The 17,842-nt window shown below is 38.8% G+C and overlaps 1 protein-coding gene across 5 annotated transcripts in view; it reads right to left on the reverse strand.

Annotated features, from left to right (window-relative positions):
- Nucleotides 1-17,842, reverse strand: part of LOC132279629 (BEACH domain-containing protein B) — a 146,646-nt gene that overhangs the window by 53,704 nt on the left and 75,100 nt on the right. For all 5 annotated transcript variants that reach the window (XM_059781656.1, XM_059781655.1, XM_059781653.1 and 2 more), the window contains exons 23-26: nucleotides 3,848-4,109; nucleotides 3,482-3,673; nucleotides 3,188-3,406; nucleotides 2,917-3,093 (exon numbers count right to left, since the gene is read on the reverse strand). In XM_059781656.1, the coding sequence (XP_059637639.1) occupies nucleotides 2,917-3,093; nucleotides 3,188-3,406; nucleotides 3,482-3,673; nucleotides 3,848-4,109 (850 nt within the window). The remainder of the gene's footprint in view (nucleotides 1-2,916; nucleotides 3,094-3,187; nucleotides 3,407-3,481; nucleotides 3,674-3,847; nucleotides 4,110-17,842) is intronic.

Consider the following 17,842-nt stretch of genomic DNA (forward strand, 5'->3'; position numbering starts at 1 on the left):
TTGACTTGCTTTCTGCTTTTGAGCTTGGCACTCATCCTGCTGATACTCCGATTGAGCAGAATCATCGGTTGGCTGATTCTGAGGGGGAGTTGTTGTTAGACGTTGGTCAGTATCAACAACTTGTGGGGAAGCTCATCTATTTATCTATAACTCGACCTGACATTGCTTATGCTGTTAGTGTCGTGAGTCAATTCATGCACTCTCCTCGTGTCCCTCACCTTGATGCAGCTATTCGGATCCTTCGCTACTTAAAAAGGTGTCCAAGCCGTGGTATTTTGTTTGCCAATCATGGTCACTTACATGTTTAGGCTTGGACAAATGCTCATTATGCAAGATCAATTTCAGATAGGAGGTCAACTTCTAGTTATTGTACCACTACTGGTGGTAACTTGGTTACTTGGCGCAGTAAGAAGTAGGATGTTGTCTCTCGATCTAGTGTAGAGGTAGAGTATAGCTATAGCTCTTGGGCTATGTGAGTTGTGGTATGGCTGAAAACCTTGATGACAGACTTGTGCCTTCCAGTGTCGCTTCCATTCTCACTTTACTGCAACAAGAAGTTTGCCATTAGCATAACAGCAAATCCCGTTCAGGATGATAGGACAAAGCATATAGAGGTGGACCATCACTTCATTCGAGAGAAGATCATCTCTGGTCAAATTTGCACTCCATTTGTCACAAGCTCTCAGCAGCTTACAGACATTCTTACAAAGTGCGTCAGCAAGATTGTGTTTGAGAATGCATTGTCCAAGTTGGGCGTTTCAGATATTCACGCACCAACTTGAGGGGGAGTGTTAACATATATGATACTACGATTTATGGAATGACTTACCATAATAGCAAAGATTTGACTATGCTATAGAATATGCTTTAGAATAGGTTGCGATTTGATTTAGTTTCTTTTCTTGTAATATGAGCATGTGCATTTTTTAATAATAAATACTAGAGTTATGAATGACTAATTCATCTTATTCAAGCCTTTACACAATTCTCTCTTTTTTCTTCTTTTTATATTTCTACTTGTTAGCATATATGAAACCACTAAGTGTATGTGAGAAGGAACTTTTATTCAAAAGAATAAACAAATAAGAAAGCCCAAGAGGGAGTGCTACCAAGAGAATACACAAAAATCCACAAGGGGCCAACTATAGCTTCAAGCTATCAACAAAATCCACAATATTCCCCAAAGATTTACAATTCCACCCATTTACCCAAAAGAATAGAGAACTAAGAATGATGAACTTAAGCGACCAAATCGGAGTCTCTTCTCCATCAAAGGATTTCCTATTCTCGTGCCACAAGCCCCACCATGAACAAAGGGGAGTGGCCGTCCAAGCATCTCTGCTATCCACTATTCACCCTTCAATTTAAAGATGTGATACATTTGATACCTGAAAATATAGCCACACCCGACACACATACCTGACTCAAGGTGACATAGACCCAAGCAACATCCATCATAAATCAAGTAACTTGAGACAGGAAGGTGTTGACCACTTTTCTTTTAAGCATTTGACATGCAATGTGAGACTTAATTGAAGGAACCATAACTCTCAAGTTTCTTATAGCATGAAAATCAGCTTAGCTAAAACTTAAAATTCTTGAGACAAACAAACCATAATTTAATGCAAGTACAAATGGAATTTTTAAAACTTTAAAACCTTTCATTCATCTCAATCACTTTGCAACATTGACGATTCAAAGGGGGGTCAATTTCCAGGGAAATGCGAGAGAGTGACAAACGAATCAAACATAAGGATTTATATCAAACTTCCAAAAATATCATCATCATCACCATTATCATCCTTGAATCTATCCCACATTAAAGGGGTAGGCCACATGAATTCCCTTTTTCCGTTCTTTCTTATCATTTACCACGTCTTCTCTTCGATATAAATTTTTAAAGTCAATTTTTATCATTTCATCCCATGTAAGTTTTGTTCATCCTCTTTGTTGCTTACCTTCTAGATAAACTACTTTTCCTCTTTTAACAGGTGCATCATCAGGTCCATGCTAAATATGGCCATACCGGCTAAGTCTACTTTCTATATTTTAATCATTTATAGGTGTTGTACCTAGTGTTCCCCACACACATTCATTATAAATCTTATCTCTTCTAGTTATTCCTATCATCCAACCGATTCCAACGTACCATCCTCAAGCTTTCAACAATGCCCCAGGAAATTCTAGGTCTCACAACTTGAGCTGGGGCATTAATTAACTTAAGAGTGAACTGGGGATTAGAAAAGCATAAACAAAAAATAGCATTCTGAGTCACCTGAATGATGTTATTCATTGCATATATACAAAAATATTTTCATTCTTTGTTGTTCATTTATATAAATATATATATATTTGACACACTATCTATTGACATATTTAGTATTTTTCGGGGAGGAAAACTACAAAAAATATGCGATGTTGTGGCCCGAATTCAGTTCTGGATCATGTTGTGACTGGGTTTCAACCCAACATACCGATGAAAAGTTTTGACCCGTTTTTGCTTGCGGGTCGTGGACCTATTTAGTACTCTCTTGTAGCCAGGTATATAAGGGCACTTGGGGTTTGGAGTGGGATAATGGGACACTGAAATTGCAGAAAAGAGGGTGAGCAAGAACTAGGGTTTGGAGCTGAAACTTATAATCTCCTCAATTTTCGCATAGTAAAACCTTTTGTCAACTGTGGACATAGACACAACTTGTGTCGAACAACGCTAAATCTTTGTGTCTTGTGTGGTGCATGTTTTTGTCATGTTTTGTGATTGTTTCTTGGTTCACGGTTGTTTGTGGTAACAAAATATTTAGACAACATGAGAAGTTTCACCCATGACTAAGTGACAAATCTCACTGTATTTAAAGCAAATGAAATAAAAGGGGGGAAAAGAAGAAAACTGAAAAAAATTCTCAGGTAAGAAAATACCGGAAGTCTATGATCAGTTTCAGAGATGAGCATTTCATCCACCAGCCTCAGAAGGTATAATGTATTGTCTCGACATGGCTGCGAGACAAAAATATTGTCCTCCAGAGATAAGTCTACAAGCTTCCGAATTAAGTCCTCATATATATCACGAAGCAGGTATCGAAATGAGTTGCCACCCTGCAAAAACAAAAACTTGCTGAAACAAATTTGACCAAGTACAAATCAAAATACACAAATGATTATGTTATACCAGAGGAGGATTGAAACATACTTGTTCACATTGCATAAGAAGAAAATTCACTGTCTCTTCTAAATGTTGCCAGCCACCTTTTACCGAATGCATATGGTAACAAAGAACAACACAGAATAAATTCCTCACAAAATTTTGCTCACTCATCTCATTGTCACCATGAACTTGTGACTCCACTTTGTAGTTTTTCAACACATCAAGTCTCGCAGTAGCCATTAACCAGGCATTCCATCCATTTTCCTGTTTGATATATTCAAGTTAATAGAGGACATTTGCTTAGCAAAGAAATTGTTAAGTACAATCGCCAAAATTTACCATTAAAGCTTCAATATTTGAAGGATTTGAATCAAGAAGTTCAAGTAAGTCTCTAATTATTTTCATTCTTGCTGAGGCGTCCTCACAGCCAGACAAGAATCTGAAAATGAGAATCAAGATCTGAGGAAGAAAGAACTGGGAATTAATTCCCCCACTTCTCTGTCTGTCAAGCTGGTAATGTTTCTGCAAGACCTGCAGACAACAATTTGAAAATTGTTACTTCAATGATAACTTAAACAGATTTTAAATAAATCAATGAATGACTGAACTGTTACACAGTAGAGTGACAATACAGCAAGCCAGTAAAGAAAACTCAAGAGTTAACAGATGAAAATTGGAAGCAAAACTCATATATTATACACACACCTGTTTAGGGCTAGCACCACCAAGAAGGACGTCAAACAAGGTGGCACATAGCAGATCTGTCTGCTGAAATCTAAACAGCCTATCAGAAATGGCAGAAAAAATTGGTTGCATCCTTGTACTGATTTTTCTATGACCTTCTGAGAGGGATTTGGATCTTCCAACTGCAATATTAAAAAATTTTGATCCCTTCTTCTCAGATGGAAGACCAACCAAAAGTCTTCCCAGGAACTGCAAGCTAAGCAATCTGATGGGCTCAAAATCCCTATGATAAATTAGCAAGAGAAAAAATTAGTATCATAGAAGATTCGGCATGGTTGAAGCTTTAATAAAAACAATACTTTTGCAGCCACCAAGCATAGCATCATACATAAGCAGAGAAAGTCGAAATTTCAAATCTAGATCAAGCACTTTTAAGTTTCAAAACACAGCATATGATTTATTACCACTCGAAATAAAAAATCTCTCTTAAGAAACTTGTTAGCATACATGATATCCACGATTTATGGAATGACTTACCATAATAGCAAAGATTTGATTATGCTATAGAATATGCTTTAGAATATGTTGTGATTTGATTTAGTTTTCTTTCTTATAATATGAACATGTGCTCTTTTTATCAATAAATACTAGAGCTGTGAATGAGTGATTCATCTCATTCAAGCCTTTACACAATTCTCTCATTTTTCTTCTTTTTATATTTCTACTTGGTATCAAAGCCAACACCTTCCCACACCATTCAGCAGCCTTGCTACTTGTGCGACAGCCACCATAGGCTGTTTGTGACATTATATGACGTTGCTTACACATGTTTTTCTGTGTTGCTGTTTAGTGTATAGTTGTTAAAGGCACCGGAGGCGCAAGGCACCTACAGGCACCAGTGTGTCGCCTGGATAGGCTTAAGGCACTTGGGTTGAACAGGGCGCGCGCCTTTGTAGAACAGGCGCAGAACAGGCGCACCTGATTGAAAAGGCATTTTTTTTAATTGTTTTGTTATTATTACTTTTTTATATTGTTTATTATTACTTTTTTATTTGTTTATAAACTTTACAAAACTTATAAATTACAAAAAAAAAAAAAAGAGAAAGAAAATGAAATGGGAAAAGAAGCAAAAGGAAAGAAGAGACCGAGGCTGGGCAGCGAAGGCGAAGGCATCTCGGATCTACAAAGCAATCTGCCAGATCTCTCAGTCTCGGATCTGCTGACTTCTCTCACGACTCACGGTAAGTTCTTCTCTTCTTTTCTCTCCTCCTCCTCTTCTTCTTCTTCTTCTTCTTCTTCTTCTTCTTTTTTTTTTTTTTTTTTTTTTTTCTCTCCTCTCGGCTCTCTCGAGTCTGGCAGAATTCTTTTCTTTTCTCTTTCTTCTTTTCTGTCTCTTTTTTGGTTCTTTAATTCCATAATTGGCGGCCAGGGAAAATAGTTTTCCTAAAAGGCCCTTCTTTAATTACATATATTTATACCACATAATATGAACAAATGAAAAAATTAAAATTAAAAAAATACATTGCAAAGAAGATACTTGCACGGACTTTCCTGTAAAATCATATATTATAATCAAATACATTGATAGTCCTTTTTTTGAATAAATAGTGCTATGATTAGAGTGCTCTTATCTATTGGACTTAAAATTATTCCCCAAAAGCAAGTGCATAGAGATGTTGTTTCACCACTCAGAACAGAGGGAGACACAATTATTTTCTTTAACAGAAGGCAAATATTCAAACAACTTTTATCATGATATATGTGAAAGATGTTCTCACACTTCCTTCATGGAGGACCTACTCAAAGTTATCTGAATCTAAATTTTTGTTTGGCTTCTCTGGAAAATACTAAAGCAATAAATATATGTTTATTTAAGACTTATTGATATGTGATATATTTTAGGCGTCATGTTTTTTTATTAAAACTTGCATATACATACTTAGAATAAATTATAGAATAAGGTATCATGCCTGGTTCACTTAGCCAATCGTGATTGCAGGTTTGGTCCACAAAACACACTGAAATTAACAATCACTCACTCCTATTATGACTCAATGCAGTCAAAATTAATGTGGATACATGATGATACCTTAAGCTTTATCACTGTAATATTGAACTTAATTAATTCGTTTAGTTGACTTTTGCATCTTTATATATATTATTGCATCTTTAATACTTTATTGGGTGAGTTTTATTTTATTTTTTTTCAACGTGCGCCTTGCTTCAGTCGGGCGCGCGCCTTGCCTTGCGCCTCAGGCTCCAGGAGGCATTTGCGCTTTTGTGCGCCTTGAGCCTTTAACAACTATGCTTTAGTGATCGTAAACAGGTATTTTTAAGTTTTACAATTTTTTTTTTACTCTTCTAGGGTTGGGTAAATTGGGATGGTTGGGTGTTTATAGTTAAGCATAATCCAGATGGGTCAGTTGCTCGTTACAAGGCCCGGTTGGTTGCCAAGGGTTATGCTAAGACTTATGGCATAGATTATCAGGAGACTTTTGCCCCTGTTGCCAAGATGAATACCATCCGTGTATTAATTTCCGTTGCTGCAATTCGATCTTGACCTCTATTTCAGTTAGATGTCAAGAATGCCTTTCTCAATGGTGATTTCTAGGAGGAGGTGTACATGGTTCCTCCTTTGGGCTTTCGTTCTCCTGCTTATTCTGGTATGGTATGTCGTCTTCGTCGTTCTCTGTATGGCCTCAAGTAGTCACCTCGAGCTTGGTCTGATCTCTTTGGCACTGCCATGCTCAAGTTTGGTTTCCATCAAAGTGCAGCTGATCATACCTTATTTTTACGTCATTCAGGCGGTAAGATAGTTGTTCTCATTGTGTATGTCGATGATATTGTTCTTACCGGCGATGATACTACCGGAATTGTGGAGGTTAAGAGCTATCTTGGCCGTCAGTTTGAGATTAAGGATCTTGGTCCCCTACGGTACTTCTTGGGCATTGAGGTGGCTCGCTCCAAGGCTGGCAATTTCATCTCTCAACGCAAGTATGTTCTTGACTTGCTTTCTGCTTCTGGTCAGCTTAGCGCTCGTCCAGCTAATACTCCGATTGAGCAGAATCATCGGTTGGCTGATTCTGAGGGGGATTTGTTGTCAGATGTTGGTCAGTATCAACGATTTGTGGGGCAACTCATCTACTTATCCATCACTTGACCTGACATTGCTTATGCCGCGAGTGTCGTGAGTCAATTCATGCATTCTTCTCATACCCCTCACCTTGATGAAGCTATTCGGATCCTTCGCTACTTAAAAGGGTGTCCGGGCAATGGTATTTTGTTTGGCAATCATGGTGACTTACGTGTTGAGGCTTGGACAGATGTTGATTATGCAGGATCAGTTTCAGATAGGAGTTTAACTTCGGGTTATTGTACCACTATTGGTGGTAACTTGGTTACTTGGCGCAATAAGAAGCAGAATGTTTCTTTTTTAATAAGTAAGAATGAATTAAAAAAGGCGTTCAATAGGGGAACGCGTCCCATAAACATTAGAGAAACCGGGGTCCAAGGCCCCAAAGAATCCAAAAAAGTAATTAAGTCATCAGAAGAGGAACAAGAACTCTTCTTCACATAACTAAAGAGAGAACAAATAATAAAAAGTTTCAGTGTCGCTATAGACGACTCTTTCCCTTCAAACATTCGACTATTTATCTCCTTCCAGATGCACCACCAAACACAATGTGGAACAGATCTCCAATAATCACGAACAGTCCTACTCACACGACAACCTCTCCAGGCATGAATCAATTCTTTAGTAGAACGTGGCATTACCCAACACATGCCAAACAGGCCAAGAATAAGATTCTAGCAATCGTGCGCTACAGAGCAATGCATTAGGAGATGATCAACTGACTCCCCATCCTGCTTGCATAGGCAACACCAATTAACAAAACAATTTCCCCTTTTCCTCAAATTATTGATCGTCAGAATCTTACCCAAACAGCGGTCCATACAAAGAATGCCACCCTAGTAGGAGCCATAGAGCGTTATATGGTCTTCCATGGGAAATCATAGGATACAAAATTAAACAAACATACGAACAGGGATCTTACTTCAAAGCGATCGTGAGAAGAGGGAATCCATGTCAAATTGTCATAACCCCTGCCAATTCCTTCCTACCGATACAATTGGTCCAAGAAAATGCTCCTCTTCCAAGTCCATTCTAAAATGAATGCCGAAAATGACATTCCACGTAATCCCACTATTATCAAGCTGATAACAGTCAGCTACGATGGCATGTTTATCAATTGCAATACTGTGTAGTCTGGGAAATGTACGACATAAAGGCTGATCCCCACACCAAAGATTTTCCCAAAAACGAATGCAACTACCATCACGAACTCTGAATCTGATATGAGAGGAAAAGGCATCCCATTCCTTCCGAATGGATTTCCAAGCCCCGACTCCTCCCGCAATAGAAACCGGACCTATAGTCCATCCGCCGACGTCTTCCCCATACTGACAAGACACTAATCTACACCAAGGGCGGTGTCTTTCCTTCTCGTATCACAACCATTTGCCTTGAAGAGCTTGATTAAAAGGAATCAATCGTCCAATACCAAGACCACCCAACTTTATAGGCTTGCATACTTGCTCCCACCTAACAAGGTGATACTTGAACTCTTCTCCCCTTTCGCCCCAAAGGAAGTTCCTTTGAATTTTTTCAATTTTATCAGCAATAGAGCATAGAATTTGGAATATAGAAAGAAAATATATGGGAAGGCTTGATAAAGTGCTCTTGATAAGAGTTACTTTGGCCCCCTTAGAAAAATATTGCTTCTTCCATCCTCCCAACCTCTTTACATACCTGTCAATCACATAGTCCAACTCCCCACAATCCTGGAAGAGGCCCCTAGGGGCAAACCTAAATAAGGAATAGGAAAGGAACTCACCCTACACCCAAGAACTGCAGCTAAAGAAGAGATGTCCTGAACATTCCCAACCGGGACAAGCACACTCTTAGCTACGTTTACCTTTAGCTCGGAAACTGCCTGAAAGCAAGCCAGGATGCACCTCAGATATCTAAGTTGAGACACATCTGCATCATAGAAAATCAGAGTGTCATTTGCAAATAGCAAATGAGAAATCTTCACCTGATGGTCAGTATCTCTTCCCACCCGGAATCCCTTAATGATACCAAGATCCTCTGCCCTGTGCATAAGTCTACTTAAGCCCTCCATAACAATAAGAAAAAGAAAAGATGACAATGGATTACCTTGTCTTATACCCCAAGTGCACCCGAAAAAGCCAGTAGGAGAACCATTCACAAGAATTGAGAATTTGACAGACGAAAGACATGTCTCAATCCATGTCCTCCATCTACTTCTAAACCCCATTCTCTGAAGCAAATAGAGTAGAAAATTCCAATTTACATAATCAAAAGCTTTCTCAAAATCAAGTTTGCATAGAACACTAAGAACACTACTGCGCAACCTTGAATCCACACATTCACCAGCAATAAGAACTGAATCAAGAATTTGCTGTCCTCCAACAAAGGCATTTTGGGAGTCTGAAATAATGTCATCCATAACTTCTCTCTTTCTTTGACCAAACACCTTAGCTATGAGTTTGTAAATACAACCCACTAAGCTAATAGAGCGGAAATCCTTAATATCAGAAGCGCTTCCCTTCATGGGGATGAGGGCAATAAATGATGCATTAAGCGACTTCTCAAAGACAAAAGTAGAATGAAACTCCTAAAAGGTACTCATCACTTCATTTCTCACAACCGCCCAACTTTCCATCAGAAAGCGCATAATAAACCCGTTAGGCCCCAGAACTTTATCCCCATTACAACTGGATAAGGCCTTTAGAATTTCTTCTTTGGTAAAAGGAAGCTCAAGCCCATCTCTCTCTAACTCAAAAATAGCCTCAAAAGGGAGTCCATCAAGCTTAGGTCTCCAACCTAAAGGTTATGTGTAAAGCTTCTGATAAAAAGAAACGATCCCACTACACACCTCTTCCTCCCTCCACAACTCCATACCTTCCACCCGTATACGTCCTATGTGATTACTCCTTCTATAAGCATTAGCAAGTCTGTGGAAAAATTTTGTATTACGATCTCCCTCTTTCAACCAAAGAGCCCGGGATTTTTGTTGCCATGAAATCTCCTCCATACTAGTAATCTCAGCAAGAACTGCCTGACAGGAAGCTCTCCTAGTACAAAGAGACTCCACATTCCCGCTCGCCTCCTCAAGTCGATCAATCTCAGAAAATTCAGCAAAGACTCTATTCTTCCTCATTCAAGGTTCCTAAAAACATCCTTATTCCATTGCTTAAGAGCGACTTTGAGAGCTCTTAATTTCTGTATTAATATGAAGCTGGGCGCACATGTAACAATCGCACCTTCCCACCAAGATCGAACTTTCCCTTGGAAGTCCTCCACTCTCAGCCACATATTCTCAAAACAGAATGGGGTTCTTCGAGAACACAAACCCCCACAGTCCAATACTAAAGGAACATGATCAGAGGTAACCCTTTCTAATACCGCCTGAACAACATCGGAAATTTTCTTCCCACTCCCAGAGATCAAGAATCTGTCCGGTCTTAAGAGAGTAATTGGGTCCCTACCATTAGACCAAGTATAGGTTGCACCTTCCATTGGTAGATCAATGAGAAGGTGCTCATCAATGAAGTCGGAAAACTGATCCATGTCTATGGACCTTCTTCCCCCAGCAGACCTTTCTGACGGGAACCTGACTGAATTAAAATCCCCACCCAAGCACCAGGGTAGAGAACACAGTCCTTGAACATGACTTAGCTCCTCCCATAAAATAGGTCTCTCATTATCAACAACCGGTCCATAGGCCCCAGAAAAGACCCATCTGAAATTATCCTCTTCCATCTTAAACTCACAGGAAACAGAAAATCTCCCCTTCAACACATCCATTCTAGACAACCATCTGCTGTCCCACATAACTAAAATTCCACCCGAAGAACCAGTAGCATCCAAGGCCTCCCATTCCACAAACCTTCCTCCCCACAAACTTCTAACCACCCCGTAATGGATGCCATCTTGGTTTCTTGCAAACAAACAACCTGGGCCCCCCATTTCCTTAAAGCTACCTTCACCACCCTCCTTTTATTCGGTCAATGAGACCACGAACATTCCAAATAATGATTTGTAACTTCATTAAAAACCAGATAAGATTAACTCCCCTCCCCCCTTCTTTAAGCTCCTACTCCTAGTCCTACCCCTTTCCATCACCACGCCTTTCTTCTTATTGTAATTGACATCAGAGATGAGATTCTTGATCTCCTGAATCCCTTTCCGAGACGATATGGGCTTCGTGTTTATGACTTCATTAGTGACTGCTATTTCATTTCCTTTCACAATTGCATGAAAAATAGATAAAGTTTGATCATCATTACCCTCTGAAGATACTCCCAACAAATCACTACTAGCTCCAATGTTGTCAACCACCGAATCTCTCCCCAAATCAGTAACCTCACCATCAGGTCGCACCACTGCTAGGGGTTCCTCCACTAAGATGTTAGAGTCATTCTCCAACCAAGGTGCAAGATCATTAGAGCAGACCTGTTGGATAGACCCCAAGTCATCAGCCATCTCCTCTTCAATCTTTTTGTCATACTTATAAACAGAATCTGAATCTGTAACAAAGTCTCTCAATCCGACAAAACTACCAACCTCATTCTCCTCATCCATTGCAAAAGGCATGCATTTAAGACCTTTCAACGCAACATTTAATCGAAGCTTTCTGAACAAAGCCACGGCCTCACCACCGGACAGCAGAAACTGCAGATCTCTTCCCACACAGACCGTAACTTCTTCAGACAGATCCTTGACTGCACTGTCAACGATATCCAACTTCCCAGGAAAAGCAAACTCGCAAACTTCCTTTCCATTCAACCCAACATTATGTTCAGAATTTAGAACTAGCAACCTACCCCTCTTCTCCATAACATCTGCGTCACCCCGCAACACTTCACAAGAAGGGGTAGAAGAAGTGGGTGGAACAGTAAAGGGGCTCCAAAGATCTAAAGACATACCTGAGCCGTTAGTAGGAACCCATTTCTGCTTTTCTTTTCATGACCATCGAACTCCATGATGATTACTGTGAGAGTCCAGAGACGGAAATCTAGTACTTCCCATTGGCTGTGAATTATCAGAAAAGAATGTAGAAGAAATGTCGGCACAACACTGAGAATGACGAGACCCCTTCTCGACAGGTCTTTCACCAGCCGCGGCAGCAGAGAGATTTATCCATCTCCTCTTCTCCAGCGAGTTCCAAACAGTTCCAGGGATGCCAGTTAAACGTGGACTCTGCGAGGTGCTAATATAATGAGAGAAAGGTGGGCTGGGCTTTGAATTAAGAAAAGAAATGGGCCCCCGCGTAACCTGTCTCTTTGGATTGCTCAGATGTGGCCCATTATGTAACCTCTCAGCTTCATGGTTGGGCTTTGCCAAATTATGTGAGCTGGACTTCTCATTCAGGAAAGAGATTGATAATTGGTTGCTGGCCCCCAATTAACAACCCTTTTAATCTTCTGAGGGACGTGATGAGTTAGCCCATTAGACAAAGAAAGCCCAGAATGTGCTTCGGGCCCATACTTAGGCCTAGCAGCGGCTATTGCACGAGTGACTCCATTAATGCCACGATCTCGGCCACGTGGTTAGTGATCTTTGAAGCGGTCAAAACGAGAAGTTGGGCATTGATCAAGGGCATGATTGACACGGCTCCTAAATCTGCCTTTTCTACTTGCTTCAGGCGCATGGTCATGCAGTTGGCTCTTTCCTTTGAGGCCCTGACGAAACTGTAAATTCCGCCGACCTCCTTTGATTATCGTTGCAACATGTAGGATGTGAGGGCTCTCCCCAACGCCATAGTAAGACTTCGGGAGGATGCGAGGTGTGACTTCCTCAATCAAATTGACCTTAAAGGCCCCTCTTTGATCCTCAACAAAAACATACTACGGCATCATTTTTCCGGCGGAGACGTAGAGAAGGATTCTCTCTCCACTCGCCGAAACGTCAGCCTCTACGCCTTTAAATCCACCACATAAATTTCCAATTGCTTCAAATAACTTATGGCACCAAAGATGAAGGGACAAGCCAAACATCATCACCCTTCGTATGTTACGATCTCTCACTGCAGAACATCCAACCGCGAAGTACCAGATGTCGATGGATAACAATGCTTCGCCCCATCTCTTCCTTCCTTCATCCAAAACCCTTAAAGCCTTAACCTCCGACGAAAACCTGAACATAAATAGATCGTCGGGAAGGGAAGAAACTTTCACCCCGCTCGAAACCTTCCAAACTTTCGTCGCCCACGCTTTAATCCCTTCAATACACCCCACATCTCTATTGAAACGAGCTACCAGACATGATCGCAGAACAGATTCACGCTCCTTAATGCTTTGATGATCAACCTTGAAAACCAAATCATCGCCTATAGAACAGCTTTTGATATCTCCACGGAAGTTGAGACGAGGTAAGGTCGCGACACTGAGATAGGGTCGATGCATAACAGAATTCCCTTGCAGATATCAGTTGTTGGTGGCTCGTCCTTCGTTGGCCGGAGAGAATCGCCAGCGAGAAGCTTCACCGTCGAGCTGGTTAGGCAGTAAGAAGCAGGATGTTATCTCTCAATCTAGTGCAGAGGCAGAATATAGGGTTATGGCTCTTGGGGTATGTGAGTTGCTATGGCTGAAAACCTTGATGACAGACTTGTGCCTTCCAGTATCGCTTCCATTCTCACTCTACTGCAACAATAAGTCTGCCATTAGCATAGCAGCAAATCCCGTTCAGCATGACAAGACTAAGCATATAGAGGTGGACTGTCACTTCATTCGAGAGAAGATCATATTTGATCAAATTTGCACTCCATTTGTCACAAGCTCTCAACAACTTGCAGACATTCTTATAAAGGGCGTTGAGAATGCATTATCCAAGTTAAGCGTTTCAGATATCCACGCATCAACTTGAGGGGGAGTGTTAGCATATATGATATCCACGATTTATGGAATGACTTACCATAATAGTAGAGATTTGACTATGCATATGTTGGCATGTATGATAGCTACGATTTTTGGAATGACTTACCATATTAGCAGTGATTTGATTATGCTATAGAATACGCCATAGAATATGTTTTAGAATATGTTGTGATTTGATTTAGTTTCCTTTCTTGTAATATGAGCATGTGCTCTTTTTATCTATAAATACTAGAGCTGTGGATTCGTGATTCATCTCATTCAAGCATTACACAATTCTCTCCTTTTTCTTCTTTTTATATTTCTACTAACTATATACCCTTTGAGGTGTGGAGATCCACTGTACGTAAAATAAAAAAATAAAAAAAGATTTCACAAAATACTAGATTCATGATAATATGAGTTGTATAGTACACTAAAAAATTTAAAGGTTTCACAATTATACAAATCAAATTTTCTCTTCTTGCTTGATTTTACACAGTTTAGTTTATCCATTTGTGTTTTGGAGGAAAAAATTATTCTCCTTCCTTCTATCTGTCATAACTGCTACGATGGTGAAGATTTTGTTGAGTATTTGTTTTTGCCGTCCCCTCTTGCTTCTGCTACTTATAAATGGTGTATGGATCTGTTTAATTGCAGCTGGACTGTGGAGTTGAATTCTTTTCAGCAGTAAACTAGTTTAAATTTGCAATTAATTACTGCGAATTCTACCAAGTCAAAACTTGTTCAGTGTGTTTTTGCTGCTGCTCTTTGGAAACTTAGAATGGAGAAGAATTCAAGGCTCCTAGATGGGAATATGAATACATCTTTTGAGATTGCTTTGAACTCTGTTTGGGAAGGCTTGAACAGTATTAGGCTAAGGCTGGAAGACCCAAACTCCATTTTATAGACATGAGGATTGCACAATGTATCTTTTTGGTTTAACACTTTACTGGAATCGGTCTTTTTCATTTCCGAAGTCTTAAAGTGAAGGTATGCCTTCACTATTATAATCTGTACTACATTGTTTATTTGTAATATATACCAATTTCACATTCAGGAGGAAAAATATATAGAGCATAAGTAGATATATCCAAGTGCAAAATTGTGATGCCTCTACTTTGGAATATATCATCTAAGCATACAAATTTTCTAAAACTAAAACGAATTTAAGAAAAGCAAATAAAACTATTACTAAGCCAGTAACCATGGAGATCCACAATATAGCAAGTGCCAATTCTAAACTTTGTCCTACCTCTAATGGCTCAGTTCTCCTTGTTAGCTTTCTCCAAAACGTGAACCGCCAAGAGTCCCGTTTGCCAGATTGTGAGATCTACCTCCTATTTTACTATATTTTGAGAATCCCATACATGGACTTTTATTTCAAGATATAACATAATTATGACAGTTTCAACTAGTGCAACCCATAATCTTGTCATTCCATTGTGTCCAGTGCTGTTACATTGTTTTTATTAATATATAAGGTAACTGTAATTTTGCAAAGAAGAGAGAAGGGAGGGGGGAGGGATTGTTTGGTATATTGAGGTCCTATCAGTTCTCCATTATATTGCAACAAATCATGCCTCCTAAACTTTTTGTGCCATCTCAAAAGCCTTATCAACGCAAGAAGCAAAAGTCAAATATTACTAACCATGAAATAGAAAAGAATCAGTTTAGGATTTTGTGGTTTTACATCTGGTCCACTACATGTAAATTATGACATCATCACACTGTTAAACATACTAGTTAGGTATCAATTTTTAATAATAAAATAATATACTTCAGAACCAAAAAACAAAAAAAAATTCTGCAATTTCTTTCCACTCAGTAACAAATTTAAACAATTTCTATTAAAATATAACATTATAGTAATGTATAACGCCACTCTTTGGCAATTCAAATTGGATTATTTGTCTTACTGTATTAAACAAAGATATCAGAAAGCATATTAATGATTTTCTTCTTTTTCCAAGGGGAATTATATGTACAAAACCATACAAACAAAAACATATAAAAATGAAGTGAGAACAATGGTACTTCTCATAGAAAGAAGTCTAGAGAGAGAGGTATTGAGATGAAGGGAGACAGAGGAACAGGTTACCAGGAGCCTGAATTCGGTCAGTAATGCAAGCATCAAGAAGAGGAGAAAAAAAAAAGAAAAAAAAAAAGCCAAAAACAAAAACGAAAACAAAATACAAAATAAAAATAAGAGTTGGTCACAAAGACAGCCGCCAAGTTGAGAAATTGCCAAATTAATACGCATGGGGTTAGAGTCCAACTAGACAATATAGACTACTTGTTTAAGAGTGTGTATAAAAAAGGACACTCTAAAAGGAGAAATATAATTATAAACCCCAGAATTAGGTGATGAGTTTAAGATGGAAAAAGTAGAATTATTTAAGAATAGGATGTAAAATGAAGCAATAAAGATGGTAGAAGATGAAGCAAATTTAATGTGGAATAAGATGATTGCACGTTTTAAAAGAGTAACAAAAAATGCCCTAGGTGAATCAAAAGGAGTAGGGTCACTATCTAAGGGAAGTTCGTGGTGGCATGAACAAGTCCAAAACATCATAAAAACAAAACGGGAATGCCCTAAAAACTTGGCAAAAAAAAAAAACAGAAATAGAGAAACCTTTGAAAATTACAAAATGTCAATAAGGAAGTTTAAAAAGTACTAAGGCGTAAGCGAAGATAACTTTAGAGAATATGATGATCTTTATTCTAATCTAGGTCCAAAAGGTGGAGAGAATAATATATATGTTGCAAATAATTTTTGGTGTTTCAGAAAGTTGATACGTTCAAAATGTATTAAGTAGTAATTACGGTGTGGGAATCTAAAGTAGAAGAAGCTATTATTAATGCTTTGTGGGTAGCTTAAAAGTCAGTCTAGAGAAAAGAAGTGTCATTAATAGTTTTATTATAAAAGGGACAGCCCTCTATGCATCTGTGGTAACCAAGACTTAATCAATATCATTTTGAGTTATTTCAGATTACAAATTTCTCTTAAGCCTTTTCCTAGATTTCCCTTTAGAAATCAAGGCTCCAACGTTGATTGGAGTAACCCTAGTCTTTCTTACTGCTGTAAGAAGACTTTTGCGTTCATCTCTGTTTGTTTCAAGTGGTATCAGAACCTTTCCAGTAAGATCTGTGATTACTGTAGATCTATGACTAGACAAGGAATCAAGATAGCCACAAAAGAAGACTTTCAAAATCTGCAACATCGAATTTCTCGATTGAGCACAATTTTAGAACAAAATGGAAACATTTCTCCTCTTAATCTAGACAGTAGGAGACAAAAGGAAAAAATTCGGCAGCATAAGCAGTACAAAAGTGAAAATTGGACTGAACAGCCTCCTAGAGAAAGAAGTCAGTAGCATATACAGTTCAAAAGTGCAAAATTGGGTGCTGCCACATCAGTTAAACCACCAAAAGAATACTTGGACAGCAATGGTGAATCATGCCCAAGAGTCTGAATTTTGGTCCCACACAGGTGAAGTTTCAGGATACGGAAAAGAAGACAAGTGTGTTTTTTTCGAGTTCGGGAACGAAGAAACAGAGGATGGAGTACCAGGTTTGGGTGTTCAATACATCATGGTAAATAGATTCAAACTCGAGGGCAAGTTTTCTTCAAGTAGGAGGGTTCGATGCAAATAATTTATGCTGTTTTGGGAAGTGATGCAGTCAATATTTTCTTGAAAAATGTCTAGTCAAAGTTTATTAAGTAGTAATTATGGCGTAGAGTATGAAAATGTCATGGAAATAGTAGAAGCTGTTATTAATGCTCCACGGGCAGCCAAAAAGTCAGTCTACAGAAGTGAAGTGTCTTTAATAGTTTCATTATAAAAGGGACAGCGCTCTATATATCTGTGGTAACCATGCCTTTATCAATATACTCTTTCTTACTGTTGTGAGCAGACTCTGTATTTCTTTCTGTTTGCTTCAAAATATAAACATGCTAAACTAAGGGAAAGAAAAACTATAAATTTTATCCATATTAAATGCATCAAGAGCGAAGATTTAAGGATTTTAGTAAAAGATGATGAAAGTAAAGAATAATGGAAAAGGTATTTTGAG

Source organism: Cornus florida, unplaced genomic scaffold (genome assembly GCF_030987335.1).
Source record: "Cornus florida cultivar Cherokee Brave unplaced genomic scaffold, ASM3098733v1 CherokeeBrave_3.0.0_Hap2_Chr10, whole genome shotgun sequence".
NCBI classification, from domain to species: Eukaryota; Viridiplantae; Streptophyta; class Magnoliopsida; order Cornales; family Cornaceae; genus Cornus; species Cornus florida.